Below are 24,655 nucleotides of genomic sequence, written 5' to 3' on the forward strand. Positions count from 1 at the left end.
ATAATTTTTGTACATCCTGAAACTGCAGCTGTAGAAATAAAATCATAGGTAGTTATACCTCTTGTGATTTTAGTTATAAAACTAGAAACTTTGAACAGGTGGAGCCTCTTCCCTACACAGTCCCAGCTAATTGGCATTATTGCTGCTTAATCATGTTTGGGATTTGGGGAGTGGAGTCTGCAATACAAATAGAGACACAGAGTGCAGAGAGGACAGAGATGGACACAAGGTGTAGCAGCAACGCAGGACATATCTGCAGCATAGTATTTATTAAACATTTCAGGTCATTAAATATTTACACAATGCTGTGCACAGTACTGATTGAACAAAGGGAATCCTTCAACTCACAGTAGAACCAAACATATATCACCACAAAAAAACAATGTACTCTGGAGGTAAATTAAAATGAGGTTGACCCTCCTTATGAAAGACAACGTGGGGATCCTGATGATTCAGAACAGCGAGTTTTCAGAGACCATTTCTCGAATGATACCCTGCGGACTTGAGTGTGGTTCTCAGTGCTACTCTACCAGCCCCAAAGTCTCCAAGAAGCCCCAGCGAGACATGGGAATTTACTTCCCCCATGTTTGGGGCCACTGATTCATGATGTCAATGTTTATTAAACAGGACTTCAGAATTCCTACCGCTGTTTGGAGATTGAATACTGTTAAGACCAAAGGCCAGGGCTTGTATTCAATTATTGTTAGTGAAACACAACATTCACCAGCCACTGGAGGGCAGGACAGCTCCAAGTTTATTTCTAAAACCACTTTTAAAAAATACCAAAGACAGGCCGCTGTCGTGAGACACTTTACCAATGGAGCACATTTAGGTTTCCAAATCATTGTCTGTGGGATCATCAGTTTAATCATTGCCAGCAATCCACCCATTGATCTCAGAGGAGTTTGACAATACAAACTATTTTAATAATGCCATGCTTTAATGAAGCCCCTGCTGACTGTCCATTTATTTTAAACTGTTCATTATTTTGTCCACCCCACCCACCCCCCCTCCCCCACCCCCACCGGAAACGATCCCCGTAAGTCCAGATTGCGTCCATACGAGCCGAGAACGCAGGTCAGGCGCTACTGGAGTTAAGAGTATCCCCGATGTTAGGAGTTATTTTGGAGGTCTGTAGGCAATCTTCCTACTCTTTAAAACAGACCATCGGTGCCTCTTGATGTAGTAAAGCAGCGGGCAAAGCAGAGCTGAGAACATCAGCAGCTGGAAGAGAAGAGAAGAGATGCTCAGAATCTTAGAATTCTGCAAAATAGGAGGCCATTTGGCACATCATGACTGTGACAGCTCTTTGAAAGCTATTCAATTAGTCCCACTTCCCCTGCTTTATTACAAAAGTAACTACACTTCAAAAGTAACACATTGGCTGTAAAGCGCTTTGGGACATGCTGAGGTCGTGAAAGGCGCTACAGAAATGGAAGTCTTTTTTCATAGTTGTGAAATTGTGCAGTACAAACTGGTCAATTAACACCGACCACCATTATCACTGCACTTACATCCCCACCAATCAAGTTCCTCTCCTGAAGTATTGATGTACTCAGGTATATTTCTACTGTTGCTGACAGCACCCAGTAGTGTAGTTGTTCCTCCTATAAATATAGACGACAGCAAGGCTGAGCCCAATCCTGCCCTCAGTCATCATCAACTTAAGCAGGTTCTAGCAGAGAGCAATGAGGAGTTCTGGCCCATTCTCACCATCCTCTCTTTAAACTGTGGACAATGATGACAATTGAATGCCAACACTGCCATCCCAGGTAAAGGTAGCAAACCAGGCAGATACCAGGGCACTGAACTTGGAGCCATTTTATGTGTCTCAGCACCACATTACTGTACGTTTTCCCTTTGAGTCATAGGAGCAAGCACAGCATTCAATTTCTCTTCAAAAGTCAACAAAGTTTTGAAGGAACATTCCCCAGAACATTCAGTAAACAGGCTCTGCATGGAGTTCCACAATCTGCCACTTCTGGGAGTTGGAGTCCCTGCACCAGATTTTGCCAAAATTCTTCCTCTGAATCCTAGGGAAGAGACTCCAACAGTACAGTCTATAAAGATCTGTACCAGTAAAGCTGCTCACTCACTGACATCAGGAGGGTTACTTTAGCACAGATTATTATACCTTTGGACATTTCTCTCTCAAATCCCCCTCTCAACAGCATGGCCAATACTGGCAAAGTCTTGCCAAGACTGAGTTCAGTTTCCCCATTTCCACTCAATTGGCTTTTGTCAGGTTATGATGCTATCAGATTTTTGTAAAAACCCAATTGGTTCACTAATGCCGTCCTTACCCATTCTAGGCCTATATGTGACTCCAGTCCCACACCAACATTTAACTTCTAAATGCCCTCTGTAGTGGTTTAGCAAACCACTCAGTGGTCTCAACAGAGATGGATAATAAAGGCATTGCCAGTGATGCCATCATTGTGAGATAGAACAAAGTTGGTGTATAAAGCTGACCTTCAGGCCCATGAGTTTACGTTGGTCATGTTCTGGTTCAGCAGTCCAGCGCAGGAATGTGCAGACATCCTTAGCAATCTGACTCATCGAGGCTGGGGTACCTGCAAATTAGGAGAGAATCCAGTACTTAATCAACAAGCTCCAAGAATATCTGTCTCTCATAATGTCAGTGGCACAATGTGGCCTTCAACATTCAGGGTGGTATACAGCCAGTCATATAGCAAATGTTTAATGCCAGTTATCACAATCACATCCACCCATATCATTTTCATGCAGTGGGGGGGGGGGGGGGGGGGGGGGAACGACGACTGTCCTTTGGTTTGGTGCCATTTTACCTGCTATAGCATTCTGGCCTGGCAATGAGGAGCACTGAGCTAAATACTAGGGCTATGACAGACATTGGAAAAATGTGGGGTTGCAATATGCAGTGATCCTCCTTTCACTTCTGACCTGGGTTGAAACTCTCAGAAGCAAGGTTTTCCTCCCTCACGTTCCTGTTCTCTGCAGGTGTCAGGGACCCTTCCCCCTCAATATTGTTGGTCATTTGTATCCTCCATCAGCAATGAGGCCAGCTGCAAGACTCAGACCAACTAACTCAGTACAGACCAGGGATGAAACCTGGGAACTCCCTGACCACTGTCACTCAGTTCTACACTCGATAGTGCACCCAACAGGGAGCTTAGCTTGTCTGCTCTGACTTAGGTTCTTTCTCAGCTCTTTTACAGGGACAGAAAGATGCCATTCAGTCCCTCAAACCTGTTCTACCATTCAACAACATCATGGCTGATCTGTATCCTAATTCCATCCCCCTGCCTTGACTCCATATTCTTTTGTACCCCTGTCTAGCAAAAATTTCAGATTTAAAATTAATTGAGCTAGCATCGACCACTTTTTGTGAGAGTGTTCCACCTTTCTACCCTCCTTTGCGTGAAGAATTATTTCTTAACCTCTTCTGAATGGCCTGGCTCTGATTTTAAGGTTATCTTCCCTTGTCCTAGACTCCCCCACCAGCTGAAAAAGCTCCCAATTTCTTTCAAAACCCTACAGTCCTCAATCAACTCTTTACAGGGAATAAAAGCCTAGTTCATGCAATCTCTCCTCATAACCTTTCCATTGGAATTCTGGTAACTTTCTGGTGAATCTGCATTGCACTCTGTCCAAGGTCATTATATCTTTATAAGGTGCAGTGCCCAGAACTGTACACAGTACACCAGTTGTGGATTAAGCAGGGCTATGTATGCTTTTAATGGAACAGCTGATCAAAAAAAAGGACCGGATGGCACTTAGCCACAGGCCTGAATGTGGGAACGGGAAGTCCCAGCGTGAGTCAGTTCCTTCAGGAATACTACATCCAAGTCTTACCATCCTCATACTCAACAGCTTCATCGTAGATCGGAGGGGCCATTCCAATAGCCTGACCAGGGAAGTAGGGGTTGTAATATAGGCCTTCTCGGAGACTGATGCCAGCAGGAGGGTCACAGTAACCAGTAAGCAGGGTGAAGATGTAATCCTCACCACCATGTCTACACAAGCAAAGATGAACAATGAGTCCGAATGTTTTACAATCAAGTTCAAGGCTTTAAAATTTTCAAAGATTTCTACAGAACAAAGTCTTACAGCAGACACAGTCTGCTTTACATTTTAACTCCTTTTCCGAAGACTACAGCACAGGTTTAGAACCAAGTGACTGGACCCAGGGTGGGAAGTAATCATTCTAGATTTTTGGAACCATGGATTTTACAGCACAGGAGGCCACCATTTGGCCAATCGTATGTGTGAACCCTATGCTAAGGCAATCTCAATCTAATCTCTCAGCTCCACTCTCCCCATAGTCTTGTATCAATCTCAATCTAATCCCACTGCCCCACTCTCTCCCCAGAGCCCTGTATCAATCCAAAACGACTCCCATGGCCCTGCTGTCTCCCCAGGGGCCTGTTTCAATATTTATTCAATTTTCCCTTAAAGGACGCAATAGTCTCTGTCTCAAGCACTCCAAGGCAAAGCATCTCCTGCTCCGAGCCCTGTATGTAAAGAAATATTTCCTAACCTCTCTCCACACGTTTTTGGTCTCTTCGACCTCCTTACCAAGGGACCCCAAGACCCCATGGAAAGGGTCATCCCACCAAGAGCAGGCACCAGAGATTCAGGGCACAGCGGGTGTGGGGCATTCGGGCTTGCTGGTACCCTAGTAATGAGGCAGTTTCCCACCGACACCACAGTGTAATCCTGCATAACCAGAAACTGCAACCGCGAATGTTCGATCTCACTGTCTTTTGGAAATTAGTGGCGTTACAGAAGTGAGTCAACACTTGCAGGGATTGGGGATCCCTACATAGAACTGAGCAATAGAAAGCCTGTATCTGCACCGCTCTTACTTTCATCAACATGAACATACAGAACTGTAGACTAGACCAATACTGGGGAATTCGCAAACATTTGCCAAATTTCATTGGGATGTGGGGAATGTCCACTCTTTTCTACAGAGGCAATTGGGTCATCAACAGTGTCATCATGCAGCACTTACTCAGCAATAATGTGGTTTCCGCCAGGGCCACTCAGCTCCTGACCTCATTACAGCCTTGGTCCAAATGTGGACAAAAGAGCTGAACTCCAGAGCGGAGGAGAGAGCAATTGCCCTTTTTTAAAAAAAAAATTCATTCATGGGATGTGGGCGTCGCTGGCCAGGCCAGCATTTATTGCCCATTCCCAATTGCCCTTGAGAAGGTGGTGGTGAGCTGCCTTCTTAAACTGCTGCAGTCCATGTGGGGTAGGTACACCCACAGTGCTGTTAGGGAGCTCCAAGATTTTGACCTAGCGACAGTGAAGGTATGGCCTGGAGGGTCACCATTGATCAGAAACTGAATGGGACCAGCCACGTAAATGCAGTGGCTACAAGAGCAGGTCAGAGTCTGGGAATTCTGTGGCGAGTAACTCACCTCCTGACTCCCCAAAGCCTGCCCACTGTCTACAAGACATAAGTCAGGAATGTGATGGAATACACTCCAATTGCCTGGGTGAGTACAGCGCCAACAACCCTCAAGAAGCTCAGTACCATCCAGGACAAAGCAGCCCGCTTGATTGGCACCCCATTCACAAACATTCACTCCCTCCACCACTGATGCACAGTGGCAGCAGTGTGTACCATCTACAACATGCACTGCAGCAACGTACTAAGGCTCCTTGGACAGCACCTTCCAAACTTGCGACCTCTCCCACCTAGAAGGACAAGGGCAGCAAATGCATGGGAACACCACCACCTGCAAGTTCCCCTCCAAGTCACACACCATCCTGACTTGGAACTATATCGCCGTTCCTTCACTGTCACTGGGTCAAAATCCTGGAACTTCTTTCCTAACGGCACTGTTGGTGTACCGACACCCCAAGGACTGCAGCGGTTCAAGAAGGCAGCTCACCGCCACCTTCTCAAGGGCAATTAGGGACGGGCAAAAATGCTGGCCTAACCAGCCACGCCCACATTCCATGAATGAATTAAAAAATTGAAGTTTAAGACTGGAAGCAAACTACATTCACAGAAAAGAACAGATAGATTTCAGCTCTGGAAATTTCACACGCGAGAAAAAAATACTTCCACGAGGAACAGTGAATTGCAGCAATGAGTGAGGAAGGTACCTGGCGTTTGCAATGTGGGTGAGATCGGGTGGAAGAGATCCATTATTCGCCGCTCTTGCAGCCTCAGAATTAGGGTACGGTTGAGGGAAATAATCAGAGAGTTTGCCAGGGCGCGTGAACATTTCTCCATTTTCATCTGGTCCATCCAGCACTTCAACCTAGGAGTGGTATGGAGAAAGAGACACGCAAGAAATGGCAGGCATGCGTAATTCCTGTTTTTCTTGTGGCTAACCACTGATCACTGCCAAAGATGCTCTGACGTTAGACCACTCAGCTTTGCAACCCTGTGCATTCATTTACACAGTTATTAGATGTCAGCATGGCTCATTTGGTGTGCACTCAGCTCAGAGACAGGTTCAGAATCAATTCCATAGAAATGACAACACAGAAACAGGCTATTCAGCCCAACAAGTGTGTGTTGGCGTTTGCCCTCCACATGAGCAGTTTCCTAATCCCACGTCACCGTCCTGTTCTCATATCCTTCTTCATTGAGCCACCTAACCCCAATACTTGAGTACATAATATCAGCTGACACTCCACTGCCTGCTCAGGTGGATGTTACAAAACCCGTGGCAATATTCAGAGATTCTGGATAATGTTCCACCAATAAGCATCAACAAAAGGAACATACTGACTGTTCATTCAACTTACTGCTGTTTGAGGGGAATTCAACCAGTCAGTCTGTCAGTGGTGAGGAAACTTTTATGAAGCCTTAATTCGAGACAAAAAATAATTGGCATTTGGAAACACATGGGTTAATAAATGAAAGTAAGCATAGATTTGTTAAAGTCAAATCATGCTTGACGAACTTGATTGAGTTCTTTGATGCAGTAACGAAGAGCACTATTGAGGCTAGTGCAATGGATGATGTGTATGTAGACATTCAAACAGTGACTGATTAAAGTACCACATAATAAACTTTACTGCAAAATTAAACCCCACGGGATTAAAGGGACAGCAGCAGCGTGGATACAAATTTGGCTAAGGGACAGAAAGCAGAGGGTAGTGGTGAATGGTTACTTTTCAGACTGGAGGGAAGAAGTGTATAGTAGTGTTCCCCAGGGGTTGGTGTTGGACCATTGCTCTTTTTGATATATATTCATAACCTGAACTTGAGTATACAGAGCATAATTTCAAAGTCATGCCTGACCCTCAGCTTCCAGTTGCTTGCCATTTTAATTCACCACCCTCCTCCCACGCCTACATTTCTGTCCTGGGCTTGCTGGAGTGTTCCAGTGAACCTCAACGCAGGCTCGAGGAAAAGCACCACATATTCCCATCAGGCACGCTACAGCTTCTGGACTCGACATAGAGTTCAATAATTTCAAAGCATGCCTGCCATTTTTTTAAATTTTATTTTATTTTTTAACCATGGGAGGTTTTTCAGGTTTTTGATTTTGGACAGAGCTGTTCATCATTCTGCCATTAACAGAATCTCTCTGGACTAATGCTTTGTCTTTTAATACAACTATTAGCACTCCCTTTGCCTTTGTTCTGTGACATCATTGTCATTTAATCTCTCCTGTCCTCTGTCCTATCACACACCTTCCCTTTTGTTCTTTATTCACCTCCCCCCCCCCCCCCCACCTTTTCACTTGCTCAAAGCTTATTACATTTCCAACTTTTAACAGTTCTGATGAAAGGTCACTGACCTGAAACATTAACTCTGTTTCTCTCTCCACAGATGCTGCCAGACCTGCTGAGTATTTCCAGCACTTTCTGTTTTTATTTCAAAATTAGAAATGTAATAGGTTTTGAACAAGTGAACGTGTGGGGCGAGGGGAAAGAACAACAAAAGGGAAGGTCTGAGATAGGGAGAGTAGAAGAGATTAAATGACTAAAGGTTTCATGGTACAAAGCCAAAGGGAGTGGTAATGGGACAAGTAAAGAACAAATGATATGTCCAGGTGAGGTGTAAATGGCAGGATAGCAGTCATCCGAACACAAAGAGAAAAAAAAGGGGCAGAGGTTACGATGTAAAATTATTGAACTCAGTGTTGAGTCCAGAAGACTGTAAAGTGCCTGGTCAAAAGATGAGGTGCTGTTCCTCGAGCTTGCGTTGGGTTTCATTAGAGAACATAAATAGACTGGTGAAATGGAAAGACGCAGATGAAATTTAACAGAGAAATGTGAAGTGATACATTTTGCTAGGAAGCATGAGGAAAAACAATATAAACTAAATGGTACAATTTTAATTGAAGCTTTTTTGTTTTCACGAGAATCAATAGCCGAAAAAATTGTCTTAATTCTACACATCTTAAGTTAGTTTGTTTTAAAGATGACTTTACTGACAAAATTTTAAATAAAACGTCAAAAAGCATGATAGTTCAGTTAGTCTATTTTAATTTTTTTTGATAAGTAAATTCAGTACGTATTTTACTTAAAAGAAAAGGTTGCGGACCCCTGCCAAGGCCAACCCACCCCACGCACACATCCCTTAGCTCAATAAGAGCGTAAGTGAAATAAATGAAGTTGGTGCTCTCACCTCCGCGGCTAGAGCCTTGGCCTCTTCCTGTGTGTGAGTCACTCCGACTAAGTTTCGAAAGGCCACATATTCCATGCTATGACAGGCTGCACAGACCTGCTTGTATACCTGATAACCACGACGAACACTGGGAATAAAGCAAGGCAGCAGCTTCAAATCAATGCGCCTTAACACCACCCTCCAGGAAAAACAGCAAACCCCTCGCAGGCTCCATTTCAGAATGGGTGTTATTAACATAACATTTGTGGTACAAGCATAGCTGCCCCTTAAAGCCTGAAAATACTCATTCAGTAAAACAGAATCAATGTTTTAAACCTACAAAGTATTGGAATACAACTATGTCAAGCCTGCAAACATGTAGCAAGATTATCGACATTTTGGACAAAAAAAAAAGCACTATTATAATACAAAATGCTGAATAAATATCTGGAAAGTATGGTGTAGAATTCAATGAATGTGACTTTATTACTACAGAGGACCCCATGCGTATATTTAATCAGAGGTCTGACTGCTGTTTTCAGGTAGATTTGAGAGCCCAGATTTAATCCCCTTCACTCAAAGCTGATGTTCGGGACACAGCTGCTCACGTGACGATTCTACTGTAGGCTATGCTTCAGCCATGGCTCAGCTGGTAGCACACTTGCCTCCAAGTCAGCAGGTTGTGGGTTCAAGTCCCACTTCAGGACTTGAACATAAAAATCTTAGGCTGACACTCCAGTGCAGTACTGAGGGAGTGTTGCACTGTCGGAGAGGCCATCTTTCAGATGAGACATTAAACCAAGGCCCCATCTGCCCTCAGATGTAAAAGATTTCATGGCATTATTTTGATAAACAGCAGGGCAGTTATCCCCAGTACCCTGGCCAATATTTATCCTGCAATCAATGTCACTAAAAAAGGTTATCTAGTCATAGTCACATTGCTGTTTGTGGGATCTTGCTGTGTGCAAACTGGCGGCCGTGTTCCCTACAACAGTGACTACACTTGGCTGTAAAGCACTTTGAGATGTCTGATGGTCGTGAAAGACACTATATCAATGCAAGTTTATTTTTTTTAAATGGGTTGTTAACAAAACTGAGCCTGATCTTGTTCTCAATACCTGCAATGTGCACTTTCCAGAAGGGAATGACTGATTAGTGACCAGGCTGACTATGCACCCTCCCCTCTCCCAATCTCAAGGGCATCAAGATCAATGCTACTGCTCAAAGGATAACCCACTGAAAGTAAGAACGCAAGAGACAGAAGCAGGAGTCAGCTATTCGGCCCCTCCAGCCTGCTCCACCATTCATTGTGATGGCTGATCTACTTCAGCTACACCTTCCTGCACTATTCACGTATCCCTTGATTCCCTCATTATCTAAAAATCTGTCGACCTCAGACTTGAACATACTCAACGGTTGAGCATCCACAACCCTGTGGGGGAGGGAATTAGAAAGAGTGAAGAAATTTCTCAAGTCAGTCCTAAATGGCTGACCTCTTATTCTGAGACTGTTTGACCCTTAGTTTTAGGCTGTCCAGCCAGGTGAGACATCCTCCCAGTACCTCCCCAGTCAAGCTCAAGAATTCTACGTTTCAATGGGATTAACTCTCCTAAATTCTAGGGAATATAGGCCTAGTCTACTCAATCCCTCCTCACAGGACAACACCCTCATCGCAGAAATCAGTCTATATGGCAGATAAATCTTTCCTTAGATAAGGAGACCGAAACTGTGCATAGCACTCCAGGTGTCGTCTCACCAAAACTCTAAATTTCAGTAAGACTTCTTTACTCTTGTCCTCCAATCATTTTATAATAATGGCTAATATACCTTTTGCTTTCTGTACCTACATGTTAACTATGATTTGTATACAGAGACACCCAGATCCCTTTGAGTAACCAGCATTTCCCAGTCTCACCATTTAAAAAAATATTCAGTTTTTCTATTTTCCTACCAAAGTGGATAAGTTCATATTTCTCGACATTATATTCCATCTGCCATGCTCTTGCTCACTTATTTAACTTGTCTAAATACTTTGGCAGCCTCTTTGCTTTTTTCTCAACTTACTTTCCCATCTAACTTGGTATAGTCAGCAAACTTGGACACATTACATTTGGTCCTCTCATCTAAGATTAACCAACAGCATAGACCAAAGATGGAACCTGGGCTCCTCCTGGTCTGTACAATTCAAACCCACACTGACCAGTGCTCTAACCAACCAAGTGTGGCTCAGGGCCATTTTATTAATCAACACCATACTCAATACTTGCCCAATTGCACAGCCCTTGGGTTATAATTCTCTCACCTGGCATGGTCGAGAGCAGACAAGAAACCCCCGTGATTCCAGGGGTAGCTGGGAGAATGGAGTTCCAGGTCAGCGTACACAGAGTAATGCAGCGTCATGGCGAGTGCACTGCCCCCGGCAGCAAGGACACCTAGTGTGGACAACGCTACCTTCTTCCCACGGGACAGGTTAGCAAAGGAGATCCTGGCCTACAAAACACAAAGTTAAATGTTGAAACAGGAGGTACCAGTCAGAATCCAATAGCACATACAAGAAATCAGACTGCAGATTGGACAATCAGAATCCTTTTCTTTTAAAATAAATACTGGATGAACATTAAAGGGAAGACACACCCAGGTTTCTCCTTCCTGATGACACTAGCTCATGCTGCTCCAGTATCTTCCCCAACAGCATTCAACTCAAGGAACACTTCATCTTTGACTCCAGCTGCATGGGGCATCATAGTTGTATGCAATGCTTTATACAGGAACAGGAGGCAGCCATTCAGCCTGTTCCAAGTTTTGAGGAAGAGAGGGGGAACATGAGGAAGAATTTTTTTTACGCAGCAGGTGATAATGACCTGGAACTCATTGCCCACCAAAGCAGTGGAAGTGGAGACGATCAATGAGTTCAAGAGGAAATTGGAGGGCCACTTGAAGGAAATAGATTCACAGAGCTATTGGGATCAAGCTGGAGAGTGGGTCTGATTGAATAGCTCAGTGGAGAGCCGGCATAGACTCGATGGGCTGAATGGCCTCCTTCTGTCCTAATGACTATTAGATCACGGCTGATCTGTACCTCAATTTCATTTACCCACTGTTGTTCTACATCCTTATCTAATAAAAATCTATTAATGTGTCTTAAAAGCTTAAATTAACCCCCAGCATCCATGCCTTTTTTGGGGTTGGGGGAAAAAAAAAGAGTTCCAGATATCCACTCCCCTTTGTGTGAAGTGCTTCCTGACATCCTTCCCAAACAGTCTAGCTCTAATTTTAAGCTTCTGCCCCCTTGTGCTCAACTCCCCCACCAGAGGAAATAGTTTTTCTCTATCTACCATATCAAATCTTATTATTTTAAAGATCTCAATTAAATAACCCCCTCAACAATCTAAACTCAAAGGAATATAACTGAAATCTATGCAAACTGCCCTCACAATTTAGCTCAATATCATTCTGGTGAATCTACACTGCACCTTCTCCAAGGTCAATATCTCCTTCCTGAGGTGCAGAACTGAACACAGTTACTCCCCATGGAGTCTAATCAACGGAAGTATCATTTCCTCCCATTTGTACTCCAGCTTCCTCGTGATAAAGGCCAACATGCAATTAGCCTTTTTGACTACCTTGTGCACCTACACTTTGTGATGTGTGTCCAAATCTCTGTGCTCCTCCACAGTGCCTAGTGCATCAGGAAAATATCCCAATTTGTCTTTCTCTTGTCACACATATTTACATCATACAAGATTGAGAAAAAAAAAAAGTGTATGAGAAGGTAATTTTGCAGCAGCAACAGGAGCCACAGCACTGCCTGTTCTAGAGGAAACAGTTGATGATACTTCAACAAAACATCTGATACTGGGTCTGACCCTGCGCAGGGGCAAAATCTCTCACCAGAAAGATCAATCAGTACTCACAGATCCCTTTGTATATACCAGCATCAGTTCCCCCACTCAAAGCAGCGACTGCAACCCCAAAATATCAATACATCCATCACCTGCATCATAGCAATTTACAGAGAATGGGGAACGAGATCTGAGCAGGAAGCAGGAGGGAGTCAAAGATTATGGGGGGCCGGCAGGAAAGTGGAGTTAAGGCCACAATCTCACTGAATGGCAGAGCAGGCTCGAGGGCCGAATGGCCTACTCCTGCTCCTATTGGAAAGGGTCGTCGAAAGTGCTATCAAGCAGCATTTGCTCAGCAATAACCTGCTCAGTGACGCTCAGTTTGGGTTGCACCAGGGCCACTCAGCTCCTGACCTCATTCCAGCCTTGCTTCAAACATGGACAAAAGAGCTGAACTCCAGAGGTGAGGAGAGAGTGACTGCACTTGACATCAAGGCAGCATGTGACAGAGTATGGTATCAAGGAGCCCCAGCAAAACTGGAGTCAATGGGCATCAGGGGGAAAACTCTCCACTGGTTGGAGTCATACCTAGCACAAAGGAAGATGGTTGTGGCTGTTGGAGGTCAGTCATCTCAGCTCCAGGACATCACTGCAGGACTGACCAGAAACTGAACTGGACCAGTCACATAAATGCTGTGGCTAAAAGAGCACATCAGAGGCTGGGAATCCTGTGGTGAGTAATTCACCTCCTGACTCCGCAATGCCTGTCCACCATCTACAAGGCACAAGTCAGGATTGTGATGGAATGCTCTCCACTTGCCTGGATGGGTGCAGTTCCAACATCACTCAAGAAGCTCAACACCATCCAGGACAAAGCAGCCCACTTGACTGGCATCCCACCCACCATCTTAAACATTCACTCCCTCCACCACGGATGCACAATGGCTGCAGTGTGTACCATCTATAAGATGTACTGCAGCAACGCACCAAGGCTCCTTCGACAGCACCTTCCAAACCCACGACCTCTACCAACCTGAAGGACAAGGGCAGCAAATGCACGGGAACACCACCACCTGCAAGTTCCCCTCCAAACCACACACAATCCTGACTTGGAACTATATCTCCGTTCCTTCACTATCGCTGGGTCAAAATCCAGGAACTCCCTTCCTAACAGCACTGTGGGTCTACCTACCCCACATGGACTGTAGCGGTTCAAGAAGGCAGCTCACCACCACCTTCTCAAGGGCAATTAGGGATGGGCAATAAATGCAGGCCTAGCCAACGATGTCCACATCCAATGAACAACGGTGGAGAGCGACAGAAGCCAGATGAGGGGGAGACGGCTTCAGTGCATTTTTCAAATCCTACCCATACTCCATTTATCTAATATTTTCTGCTTCTATAAATGTAATTTTAGAAAATTCTGATTTGTTTCTGCCTGCACTGAGCTTGTTCAGTGTGCGATACTATCCATTTTCTAAGACTTAAGGTGAAGTGGGAAGCTTACATGAATTTCACTGTACAATATACCACAATCAGGATTATGAGAGCAAAGCTGTGAATGCAAGCAGTGAAAAAGAAAAAGGTTAGAAGGGAGGTGCTAGACCAGATGAACAAGAAAGCTGTGCTAGAGAAAGCCAAAACTAACACGTTAATAAAATGTCCCAATTGTCATGGCTTGAGCACCAGTGCTAGTGAGGTTGGAAGAGGCACCTCACTGTCACAGTGAACATACTTGAAGTTATCCTGAGGCCATGAAAGACACACTATAAATTCACTTTCTTATTTACTGGGATTCTTGATTTAAAAATGGCAATGAAAAATTCATTTCAGTGTCATTAACAGGATCTGCACAAACAGATTACTCTCCTACAAAGGAGGTAAATGTGGCAATCATGCACCAGGAATGAATACCTCAAAACTGCACTGAGGAAGAGAGGAGCACAGACAAAAAAGTTAGCAAAATTTTTCTGATAAACGTTTGAGGAGCTGGGGCTCAGTGCTGGTAGAAGAGACACAAAAACAATGAAGTACCAATTAGATGACACCAACCTTCAGTTTAAAAACCTGAAGTTTGTTGAAGGAAAGCAACTTTCAATTCAGGAGTTTTGAAGTGCTAAGAAAGAAAAAGCTTCAGAGCTGAAACTCGGGGGTGGGGGGAGATGAAGCTCAACAAAGGTTATAAAAATGTGTCAGATAGGGTGAGAATAAAGGGCGTGGCAATTTTTGGGGACCCTTAGAAAACCTCAAGGCATTTACCTTGCTAATAAAATTCTGGTTTTCAGAGGGAGCACTTCAGCAATCTTCCAGCACAACTGACACACATTTATTTGGTTTGACCAGTCGCATTTCCTCTCAAGCCCAAGGGCGGTCTTCTGGGAAAGCAAAGACATTATTTGAACCAAGGGCTCCTGGAGAGTGGTTAGAACCGCAGCCTCACAGCTCCAGCGACCCGGGTTCAATTCTGGGTACTGCCTGTGTGGAGTTTGCAAGTTCTCCCTGTGTCTGCGTGGGTTTCCTGCGGGTGCTCCGGTTTCCTCCCACATGCCAAAGACTTGCAGGTTGATAGGTAAATTGGCCATTAGCAATTGCCCATAGTATAGGTAGGTGGTAGGGAAATATAGGGACAGGTGGGGATGTGGTAGGAATATGCAATTAGTGTAGGATTAGTATAAATGGGTAGTTGTTGGTCGGCACAGACTCGGTGGGCCGAAGGGCCTGTTTCAGTGCTTTATCTCTAAACTTAAGTCCCATTATTTTCTCCAATACTATTCCTTAGCCACCACAAACCTCCCCCACCACTGTGACCCCCAATGCCCTACCACATATCACACTCATTAAGTTCCTCCCCGTGACTTATTTTTACGTTCCTTTGTTCTGCTGGTATTTTGTCTTTTACCTCCAGCATAGTGGGGAAAGTCTTTGCTCGAGTCGCTCTGAACAGGCTCCAGAAGCTGGCCGAGCGCGTCTACCCTGAGGCACAGTGTGGCTTTCGTGCAGAGAGATCGACTATTGACATGCTGTTCTCCCTTCGTCAGATACAGGAGAAATGCCGTGAACAACAGATGCCCCTCTACATTGCTTTCATTGATCTCACCAAAGCCTTTGACCTCGTCAGCAGACGTGGTCTCTTCAGACTACTAGAAAAGATCGGATGTCCACCAAAGCTACTAAGTATCATCACCTCATTCCATGACAATATGAAAGGCACAATTCAACATGGTGGCTCCTCATCAGAGCCCTTTCCTATCCTGAGTGGTGTGAAACAGGGCTGTGTTCTCGCACCCACACTTTTTGGGATTTTCTTCTCCCTGCTGCTTTCACATGCGTTCAAATCCTCTGAAGAAGGAATTTTCCTCCACACAAGATCAGGGGGCAGGTTGTTCAACCTTGCCCGTCTAAGAGCGAAGTCCAAAGTACGGAAAGTCCTCATCAGAGAACTCCTCTTTGCTGACGATGCTGCTTTAACATCTCACACTGAAGAATGCCTGCAGAGTCTCATCGACAGGTTTGCGTCTGCCTGCAATGAATTTGGCCTAACCATCAGCCTCAAGAAAACGAACATCGTGGGGCAGGATGTCAGAAATGCTCCATCCATCAATATTGGCGACCACGCTCTGGAAGTGGTTCAAGAGTTCACCTACCTAGGCTCAACTATCACCAGTAACCTGTCTCTAGATGCAGAAATCAACAAGCGCATGGGTAAGGCTTCCACTGCTATGTTCAGACTGGCCAAGAGAGTGTGGGAAAATGGCGCACTGACACGGAACACAAAAGTCCGAGTGTATCAGGCCTGTGTCCTCAGTACCTTGCTCTACGGCAGCGAGGCCTGGACAACGTATGCCAGCCAAGAGCGACGTCTCAATTCATTCCATCTTCGCTGCCTTCGGAGAATACTTGGCATCAGGTGGCAGGACTATATCTCCAACACAGAAGTCCTTGAAGCGGCCAACATCCCCAGCTTATACACACTACTGAGTCAGCGGCGCTTGAGATGGCTTGGCCATGTGAGCCGCATGGAAGATGGCAGGATCCCCAAAGACACATTGTACAGCGAGCTCGCCACTGGTATCAGACCCACCGGCCGTCCATGTCTCCGTTATAAAGACGTCTGCAAACGCGACATGAAATCGTGTGACATTGATCACAAGTCGTGGGAGTCAGTTGCCAGCATTCGCCAGAGCTGGCGGGCAGCCATAAAGACAGGGCTAAATTGTGGCGAGTCGAAGAGACTTAGTAGTTGGCAGGAAAAAAGACAGAGGCGCAAGGGGAGAGCCAACTGTGCAACAGCCCCAACAAACAAATTTCTCTGCAGCACCTGTGGAAGAGCCTGTCACTCCAGAATTGGCCTTTATAGCCACTCCAGGCGCTGCTTCACAAACCACTGACCACCTCCAGGCGCGTATCCATTGTCTCTCGAGATAAGGAGGCCCAAAAGAAAGTTCCTCCCCGTGACTTATTTTTACGTTCCTTTGTTCTGCTGGTATTTTGTCTTTTACCTCCACTTTGAAAGGGATACAATTTTTTAAAAATTCTTTCCTGGGATGTGAGCATCACTGGCAAGGCCAGCATTTGTCACCCTTTCCTAATTGCCCTTGACAACTGAGTGGCTTGCTATGCCATTTCAGAGGGCATTTAAGAGTCAACCATATTGCTGTGGGTCTGGAGTCATATGGGGGCCAGACCAGGCAAGGATGTCCCATTGAGTTTGTGACGGAAGCCACATCTGCCAAATGGAAACATATTAATTTCATCTTATGGAACACTACTTGATCTTTTTACTGGACATTGAACATAATTTGTTTAAAAGGACCACAGAACTCAACAGCTAAAACATGACTGCACATTTGCATTCCAAGAGACAGTTGCATAGACAGACAATGGGAGTGCTCCCTGATTCAATTAGTGAGATGGGTTTTGTCAATAGTGATAGTCAAAGGACAATGAAAGCCATTGACTTTGAGAGAGACAAACCTCCAACCACACCCCCCCCCCCCCCCTCCTCCTACTGAGTGTGACTGGAACCTTTGAAATCAACAATCCTCGCAGACAACGTTGTTTCAAACAAAGAGTTGGGCACATAATTAACCTTCTGGCCAACCTGGGGACTTTTTGGAATTGTGCCACACAGAAAGGCAGACTGCAATTTGAAGACAAAGGAGGAAGCTTTCTCCCAGTCTCTCTCTCAGGGACCCACGGAAGCAACTTAAGCCTCAAGACAAAGCACCTCTTCAACCTTCTGGTACCAGAGAAGCAAGTTTGAAAGTGTACATTGGGCCCCAGTGAGAATGACAAGACAGAAATTCCAACCAAAGACTTTACAGCAAAACTAAAGACAATAACTGAATTCCATCTACTACTCCAAACCCTCCCCCTTTAATTCTTTCTCCTCCTTTGTATCTATTTGTGCATGTTTATCTCGTACGCATGTTAGCGTGGTTGCATCGTGTATATTGAGTAATTTTAAACTGAGTTAGAGTGTTAGGGTTAATAAACTTACATCTTTCTTGTTTAAACCCAAGAAAGCCTGTCTGATTGGTTCATTTACAATTAGAGAGCACTGAGTAAGGACTCACTGAGGTGAAACTAAAACACTGTTTTAAAAAGTTAAACGCGGTTATGACCAAACCAGGAAAGGGGCCAGAGGGGAGCCTGAAACCCCTTCCTCACCCGGTCGTAACATGTTCAAGTGGGGCGGCACAGTGGCTAGCACCGCAGCCTCACAGCTCCAGCGACCCGGGTTCAATTCTGGGTACTGCCTGTGTGGAGTTTGCAAGTTCTCCCTGTGTCTGTGTGGGTTTCCTCCGGGTGCTCCGGTTTCCTCCCACATGCCAAAGACTCGCAGGTTGATAGGTTAATTGGCCATTATAAATTGCCCCTAGTATAGGTAGGTGGTAGGGAAATATAGGGACAGGTGGGGGTGTGGTAGGAATATGGGATTAGTATAAATGGGTGGTTGATGGTCGGCACAGACTCGGTGGGCCGAAGGGCCTGTTTCAGTGCTGTATCTCTAAACTAAACAAAACTTCAGACCATGACTGCCATTTTGATTAGCACATAGCAAAAAACAAGTCTTAAACCTGTTTTTGTTTTCAGATAGAGTTGTTCATTATTCTGCCATTAATACTCTCTCTGGACAAATGCTCTGTCTTTTACTACAACTATTACCACTCTCTTTGCCTTATGTTCCATGACATCTTTGCCATTTAATCTGACCTTCCCTCTGCCCCATCACAGACCTTCCCTTTTGTTCATCTCCCCCCCCCCCCCACCCCACCCCACTTTCACTTGCTCTAAGTCTATTACATTTCTAACCTTTGCCTGTTCTGATGAAAGGTCACTGACCTGAAACATTAACTCTGTTTCTCTCTCCAATGTTGCCAGACCTGCTAAGTATTTCCAGCATTTTCTGTTTATACCTCTGGATTACTGGTCCAATCACAATCACTTTGCTACCTTCTACGCTGTGACTGGATAGGCAAGAATGGAATCAGGTAAGAGCTGTCCCACTCAGCTGGACAACAGAGAATAGTGTGGTTAGCTGTATCAAAAGCAGCAGACTGAGAAGGACGGCGGCACAGTGGCGCAGTGGTTAGCACCGCAGCCTCACAGCTCCAGGGACCCGGGTTCGATTCTGGGTACTGCCTGTGTGGAGTTTGCAAGTTCTCCCTGTGTCTGCGTGGGTTTCCTCCGGGTGCTCCGGTTTCCTCCCACAAGCCAAAAGACTTGCAGGTTGATAGGTAAATTGGCCATTATAAATTGTCACTAGTATAGGTAGGTGGTAGGGAAATATAGGGACAGGTGAGGATGTTTGGTAGGAATATGGGATTAGTGTAGGATTAGTATAAATGGGTGGTTGATGTTCGGCACAGACTCGGTGGGCCGAAGGGCCTGTTTCAGTGCTGTATCTCTAATCTAAAAAAAGATGGTTCACCATCAAACTGGTTGTCATTTGTGACCATGATAATGGCTGTTCCAGCTGTACTAACTTACCATATTAGTACCCAACTTATCATTGCATGATATAGAATGAATATGCCATGCAACCCCATGTCTGGTGCCTCAACATAATTATTCCGAATAACAACCATTCCGCGACTGAACCGAGCACACACTAGTTTCCATTAATATACCCAGCAGCCTGCCCCCAAACCCTGCCGCCATTAATACACCCAGCAGCCTGCCCCCAAACCCTGCCGCCATTAATACACCCAGCAGCCTGCCCCCAAACCCTGTCGCATTAATACACCCAGCAGCCTGCCTCCAAACACTGTCGCATTAATATACCCAGCAGCCTGCCCCCAAACCCTGTCGCCATTAATACACCCAGCAGCCTGCCCCCAAACCCTGTCGCCATTAATACACCCAGCAGCCTGCCTCCAAACCCTGTCGCATTAATACACCCAGCAGCCTGCCCCCAAACCCTGTCGCATTAATATACCCAGCAGCCTGCCCCCAAACCCTGTCGCATTAATACACCCAGCAGCCTGCCCCCAAACCCTGTCGCATTAATACACCCAGCAGCCTGCCCCCAAACCCTGTCGCATTAATACACCCAGCAGCCTGCTCCCACCCAGTGTTGCCATTAATACAACCAGCAGCCTGCCCCCAAACCCTGTCGCCATTAATACACCCAGCAGCCTGCCTCCAAACCCTGTCGCATTAATACACCCAGCAGCCTGCCCCCAAACCCTGTCGCATTAATATACCCAGCAGCCTGCCCCCAAACCCTGTCGCATTAATATACCCAGCAGCCTGCCCCCAAACCCTGTCGCATTAATATACCCAGCAGCCTGCCCCCAAACCCTGTCGCATTAATACACCCAGCAGCCTGCCCCCAAACCCTGTCGCATTAATATACCCAGCAGCCTGCCCCCAAACCCTGCCGCATTAATACACCCAGCAGCCTGCCCCCAAACCCTGTCGCCATTAATACACCCAGCAGCCTGCTCCCAAACCCTGTCGCATTAATATACCCAGCAGCCTGCCCCCAAACCCTGTCGCATTAATACACCCAGCAGCCTGCTCCCACCCAGTGTTGCCATTAATACACCTAGCAGCCTGCCTCTGTTTGAGCCAGAAAGGAAGAGGAGCATTTGAACATGAGAGTTGTTTTGATTGCCCAGACGACAGCAAAATTATTTGCATTCTGTGAGGAAACAATAATTAGTTAACTAGCATTAAATAACCTTTTGTCTTAGAGTATTTTAGTTCAAAAATTCTACATTTAAAATCCTTTGTGAAAAATTGGTCAAGAAATCCTAAACCCTGACAAATCTCTCTCAATGCTTCATACAAATTACTATAAAACTTTATGTTGGAAAAATACAACAGCCTTTTTGCGCCAATGAATTGGGAACTGGATAAATTATTGAAGAGAAAATATTTACAGGCGAGTGCAATTCAACAGATACTTTTTTCAAAAAGAACCAAAAGCACGATGGGTCGAATGGTCTCAGAACTGTTACAGTGCAGGAGGCCATTCAGCCCATTGTGTCCGCACCAGCTCTCCTAATGAGCATCTTACCTAGTTCCATTCCCCTGCCTTCTCTCCGTAACCCTACACATTTCTCCTTTTCAGATAACAGTCTAATTCCCTTTTGAATGCTTCATTTGAACCTGCCTTCACCACAATCTCAGGCAGCGCATTCCAGCTGCGTGAAAAAGTTTTTCCTCATGTCACTTTTTCTTTTACCCATTACTTTAAATCTGTTCCCTCTCGTTCTCGATCTTTTCACGAGTGGGAACAATTGCTCTCAATCTACTCTGTCCAGACCCATCATGATTTTGAATACCTCCATCAAATCATCTCTCAGCCTTCGCTTCTCCAAGGAAGACAGTCCTAACTTCTCCAATCTATCTTCATCGCTGAAATTCCTCATCCCTGGAACCATTCCCGTGAATCTTTTCTGTACTCTCTCTAATGCCTTCACATCTTTCCTAAAGTGCGGCGCCCAGTACTGGATGCAATACTCCAGCTGAGGCTGAACTATTGTCTTATACAAGTTCAACATAACTTCCTTGCTCTTGTACTCTATGCCCCTATTAATAAAGCCCAGGATACTGTGTGCTTTATTAACCGCTTTCTCAACCTGTCCTGCCACCTTCAATGAATTATGCACATATACACCCAGGTCCCTCTGCTCCTCCACCCCCTTTAGAATTGTATCCTTTATTTTATATTGTCTCTCCATATTCTTCCTACCAAAATGAATCACTTCTCTGCATTGAACTTCATCTGCCACCTGTCTGCCCATTCCACCAACTTGTTTATGTCCTTTTGAAGTTCTACACTATCCTCCTCACAGTTTACAATGCTTCCAAGTTTCGTATCATCTGCAAACTTTGAAATAGTGCCCTGTACACCAAGGTCTAGGCCATTACTATATATCGGGAAAAACAAGGGTCCCACCACTAACCCCTGGGGAACCCCACAACAAACCTTCCTCCAGGTCAAAAAACATCCATTAACCACTTCTCTTTGTTTCCTGTCACTTAGCCAATTCCGTATCCATGTTGCTACTGTCCCTTTTATTCCATGAGCTAGAACTTTGCTCACGTGTGTTGTGTGGCACAGTATTAAACACCTTTTGAAAGTGCATGTACACCACATCAACAGCATTGTCCTCATCAACCCTCTCTGTTACCTCTTCAAAAGACTCCAGCAAGTTAGTTAAACATGATTTTCCCTTAAGAAATCCATGCTGGCTTTCTTTAATCAACCTGCACTTGTCCATGTGACTATTAATTTTGTCCCCAGTTATTCTTTCCAGAAGTTTCCCCACCAGTGAAGTGAAACTGACTGGCCTGTAGTTGCTGGGCTTATCTTTACACCCTTTTTTGAACAAGGGTGTAACATTTGCAATTCTCCAGTCCTCTAACACCAGCTCAGAGTCTAAGACTGAAAGATTATGGCCAGTGCCTCTGCAATTTCCAACCTGACTTCCCTCAGTATCCTTGGATGAATCTCATCTGGTCCTGGTGCTTTATCCACCAAGTACTGACAGCCTGTCTAATACGTCATCAATTTTAAACCCTTCTAGTGTCTGAATAACCTCCACTTTCACCATTGTCTGGGTTGCATCTTCTTCCTTGGTAAAGACAGATGCAAAATATTCATTTAATACCGCAGCTATGCCCTCTGCTTCCATGCGTAAATCCCCTTTCTGGGATTTGGGCCTAAACTTTGGGATTCCCTTTAATGTTAGCTGCCAGTCTCTTTTCATGTTCTTTCAAACTTTGATTCCAATTTATTCGGCCCAGATCTATTCTTATCCCATTGCAATTGGCGCTCCCCCAGTTAATTATTCTTGCTCTTGATTGTTCTTTGTCCTTTTCCATAGCCAACCTAAACCCTATGATACATTGATCACTATCCCCTAAATGCACTCCGACTGATGCGTGATGCACTTGGCCCACCTCATTCCCAAGAACCAGGTCTAGCAGTGCCTCCTTTCTCATTGGACTAGTAACATACTGTTGTAGAAAATTTTCCTGAACACACTCTCGGAACTCTTGCCCCTCACTGGGGCGGCACAGTGGCGCAGTGGTTAGCACCGCAGCCTCACAGCTCCAGGGACCTGGGTTCGATTCCGGGTACTGCCTGTGTGGAGTTTGTAAGTTCTCCCTGTGTCTGCGTGGGTTTTCTCCGGGTGCTCCGGTTTCCTCCCACAAGCCAAAGGACTTGCAGGTTGATAGGTAAATTGGCCATTATAAATTGTCACTAGTATAGGTAGGTGGTAGGGAAATATAGGGACAGGTGGGGATGTTTGGTAGGAATATGGGATTAGTGTAGGATTAGTATAAATGGGTGGTTGATGTTCGGCACAGACTCGGTGGGCCGAAGGGCCTGTTTCAGTGCTGTATCTCTAATCTAAAATCTAATCACTGCCCTTTACACTACTATTATTGCAGTGTATGTTTGGATAATTAAAGTCCCCCATTATAACTACCCTATAATTTTTGCACCTTTGTAACTTCCTTGCAAATTTGTCTCATGTACTGTCTGATTCTGAGATTAATGATAGTTTTTGTTTTTAAAGTGATGTTGAGGATGTTCGCCAGAACTTCCTACTTCACTGCAATCGTTACATACCATTGTTTCACTCAAGGACTCTCAGAAGGGCTCTGAATGTTCTCCTACATTACTGAGGGTGCAGGATGGATTCACAATGACACCGAGGATGAGATGAGGGCCGAGTGGGGCTGCTCCCATTAGGTGAAGGGGGGTTGGGGTTGGGGTCACCCCCCACCTCCCAGCCCGGCCTCTGAGTGAAGCCCTCCTGCCCGCCGGCTGTGCCCGGGGCTCCGCGGTCTCCCACCCGCTCTCCGGCGGCCGGCGGGGGGAAAGTGACCTTGACGCAGGTAGACGTCCGATTGTGAATTGTCGGCCCCAAATATCGGGCTGCGGCCTAAACCGGCCGACCTGCTGCCCCCGTTTGTCGCCGCGGCCCCGGAGCACAAGCCAACCTGCCTCACCTTGCAGCTGTGGAAGGTTTTCTGCCGGGTGTGGAGGAGAGCGCGCCCGCTCCCCGCCGCCGCTCTCAGCGCCGCCATCTTGAGTGTGCCGTCCTCACTCCCAGTCTGCACCGTGCCCGCACCCTGCTGCCATCTTGAGTCCCGACCTCACCCCCAGCGTGCACTGCGCCCACATATTGAGTCCCGACCTCACCCCCAGCGTGCACTGCGCCCACATCGAGTCCCGACCTCACCCCCAGCGTGCACTGCGCCCACATCGAGTCCCGACCTCACCCCCAGCGTGCACTGCGCCCACATCTTGAGTCCCGACCTCACTCCCAGCGTGCACTGTGCCCGCACCCTGCTGCCATCTTGAGAGAATCGACCTCACTCCCAGCCTACATCGCGCTTCTCCACTCAGTATGTGGCACCTTTTATTCGATAATTTATTAATTGTTTTAAATGAATCTTTTAAATATTGATTTGGGAGGACGATAATCAGAAGGTAAAATTCCTTACCAAACGACAATTGTAGATCAGAAACAAGAGTGGTCTTGCAGAAAAAAGTGTTGGGAGCGCCCGGAGCAGCGCCCCCTGCAGCTCGGAGGTCCGCGTGCGCTGTGAGCGGTGATGGTCCGGATGGCGCCTGTGTGGAGCACAATCAATGGTCTGTGAGCAAAACCTGTCGCCATGCTAACATCCAAATACAACCTGAGGCTAATGTACAGGGTGCTGACAATTCTCAAACAGACTCTCAACACATCCCGACAGAGACTTGAAGAAGTGGCTG

At 45.8% G+C, this 24,655-nt stretch overlaps 2 protein-coding genes across 2 annotated transcripts in view; one reads left to right on the forward strand and one right to left on the reverse strand.

The window, feature by feature from the left end:
* The window catches only part of LOC137378417 (uncharacterized), a 576,275-nt gene that overhangs the window by 26,202 nt on the left and 525,418 nt on the right, over positions 1–24,655 (forward strand). The window lies entirely within an intron of this gene.
* cyc1 (cytochrome c-1) lies at positions 251–24,015 on the reverse strand. Its single transcript, XM_068048723.1, has 7 exons — positions 23,887–24,015; positions 10,869–11,056; positions 8,588–8,714; positions 6,103–6,260; positions 3,835–3,995; positions 2,473–2,573; positions 251–1,224 (listed from the first exon to the last, which is right to left on the reverse strand). The coding sequence occupies exons 1-7, from the start codon at positions 23,962–23,964 to the stop codon at positions 1,120–1,122; spliced, it is 918 nt and encodes a 305-aa protein (XP_067904824.1). The 5' UTR covers positions 23,965–24,015; the 3' UTR covers positions 251–1,119.

This window comes from Heterodontus francisci, chromosome 16 (genome assembly GCF_036365525.1).
Source record: "Heterodontus francisci isolate sHetFra1 chromosome 16, sHetFra1.hap1, whole genome shotgun sequence".
NCBI classification, from domain to species: Eukaryota; Metazoa; Chordata; class Chondrichthyes; order Heterodontiformes; family Heterodontidae; genus Heterodontus; species Heterodontus francisci.

Excerpts from the sequence above, each read along its gene's own strand:
- cyc1 (XM_068048723.1), bottom strand. The coding sequence starts at position 23,964 with ATGGCGGCGCTGAGAGCGGCGGCGGGGAGCGGGCGCGCTCTCCTCCAC. Across the intron at positions 3,996-6,102 it reads ACCCACATTGCAAACGCCAG|ACATGGTGGTGAGGATTACA; the intron begins GTACCTTCCTCA and ends TTGCTTGTGTAG. Across the intron at positions 1,225-2,472 it reads GTAAACTCATGGGCCTGAAG|CTGCTGATGTTCTCAGCTCT; the intron begins GTCAGCTTTATA and ends CTTCTCTTCCAG.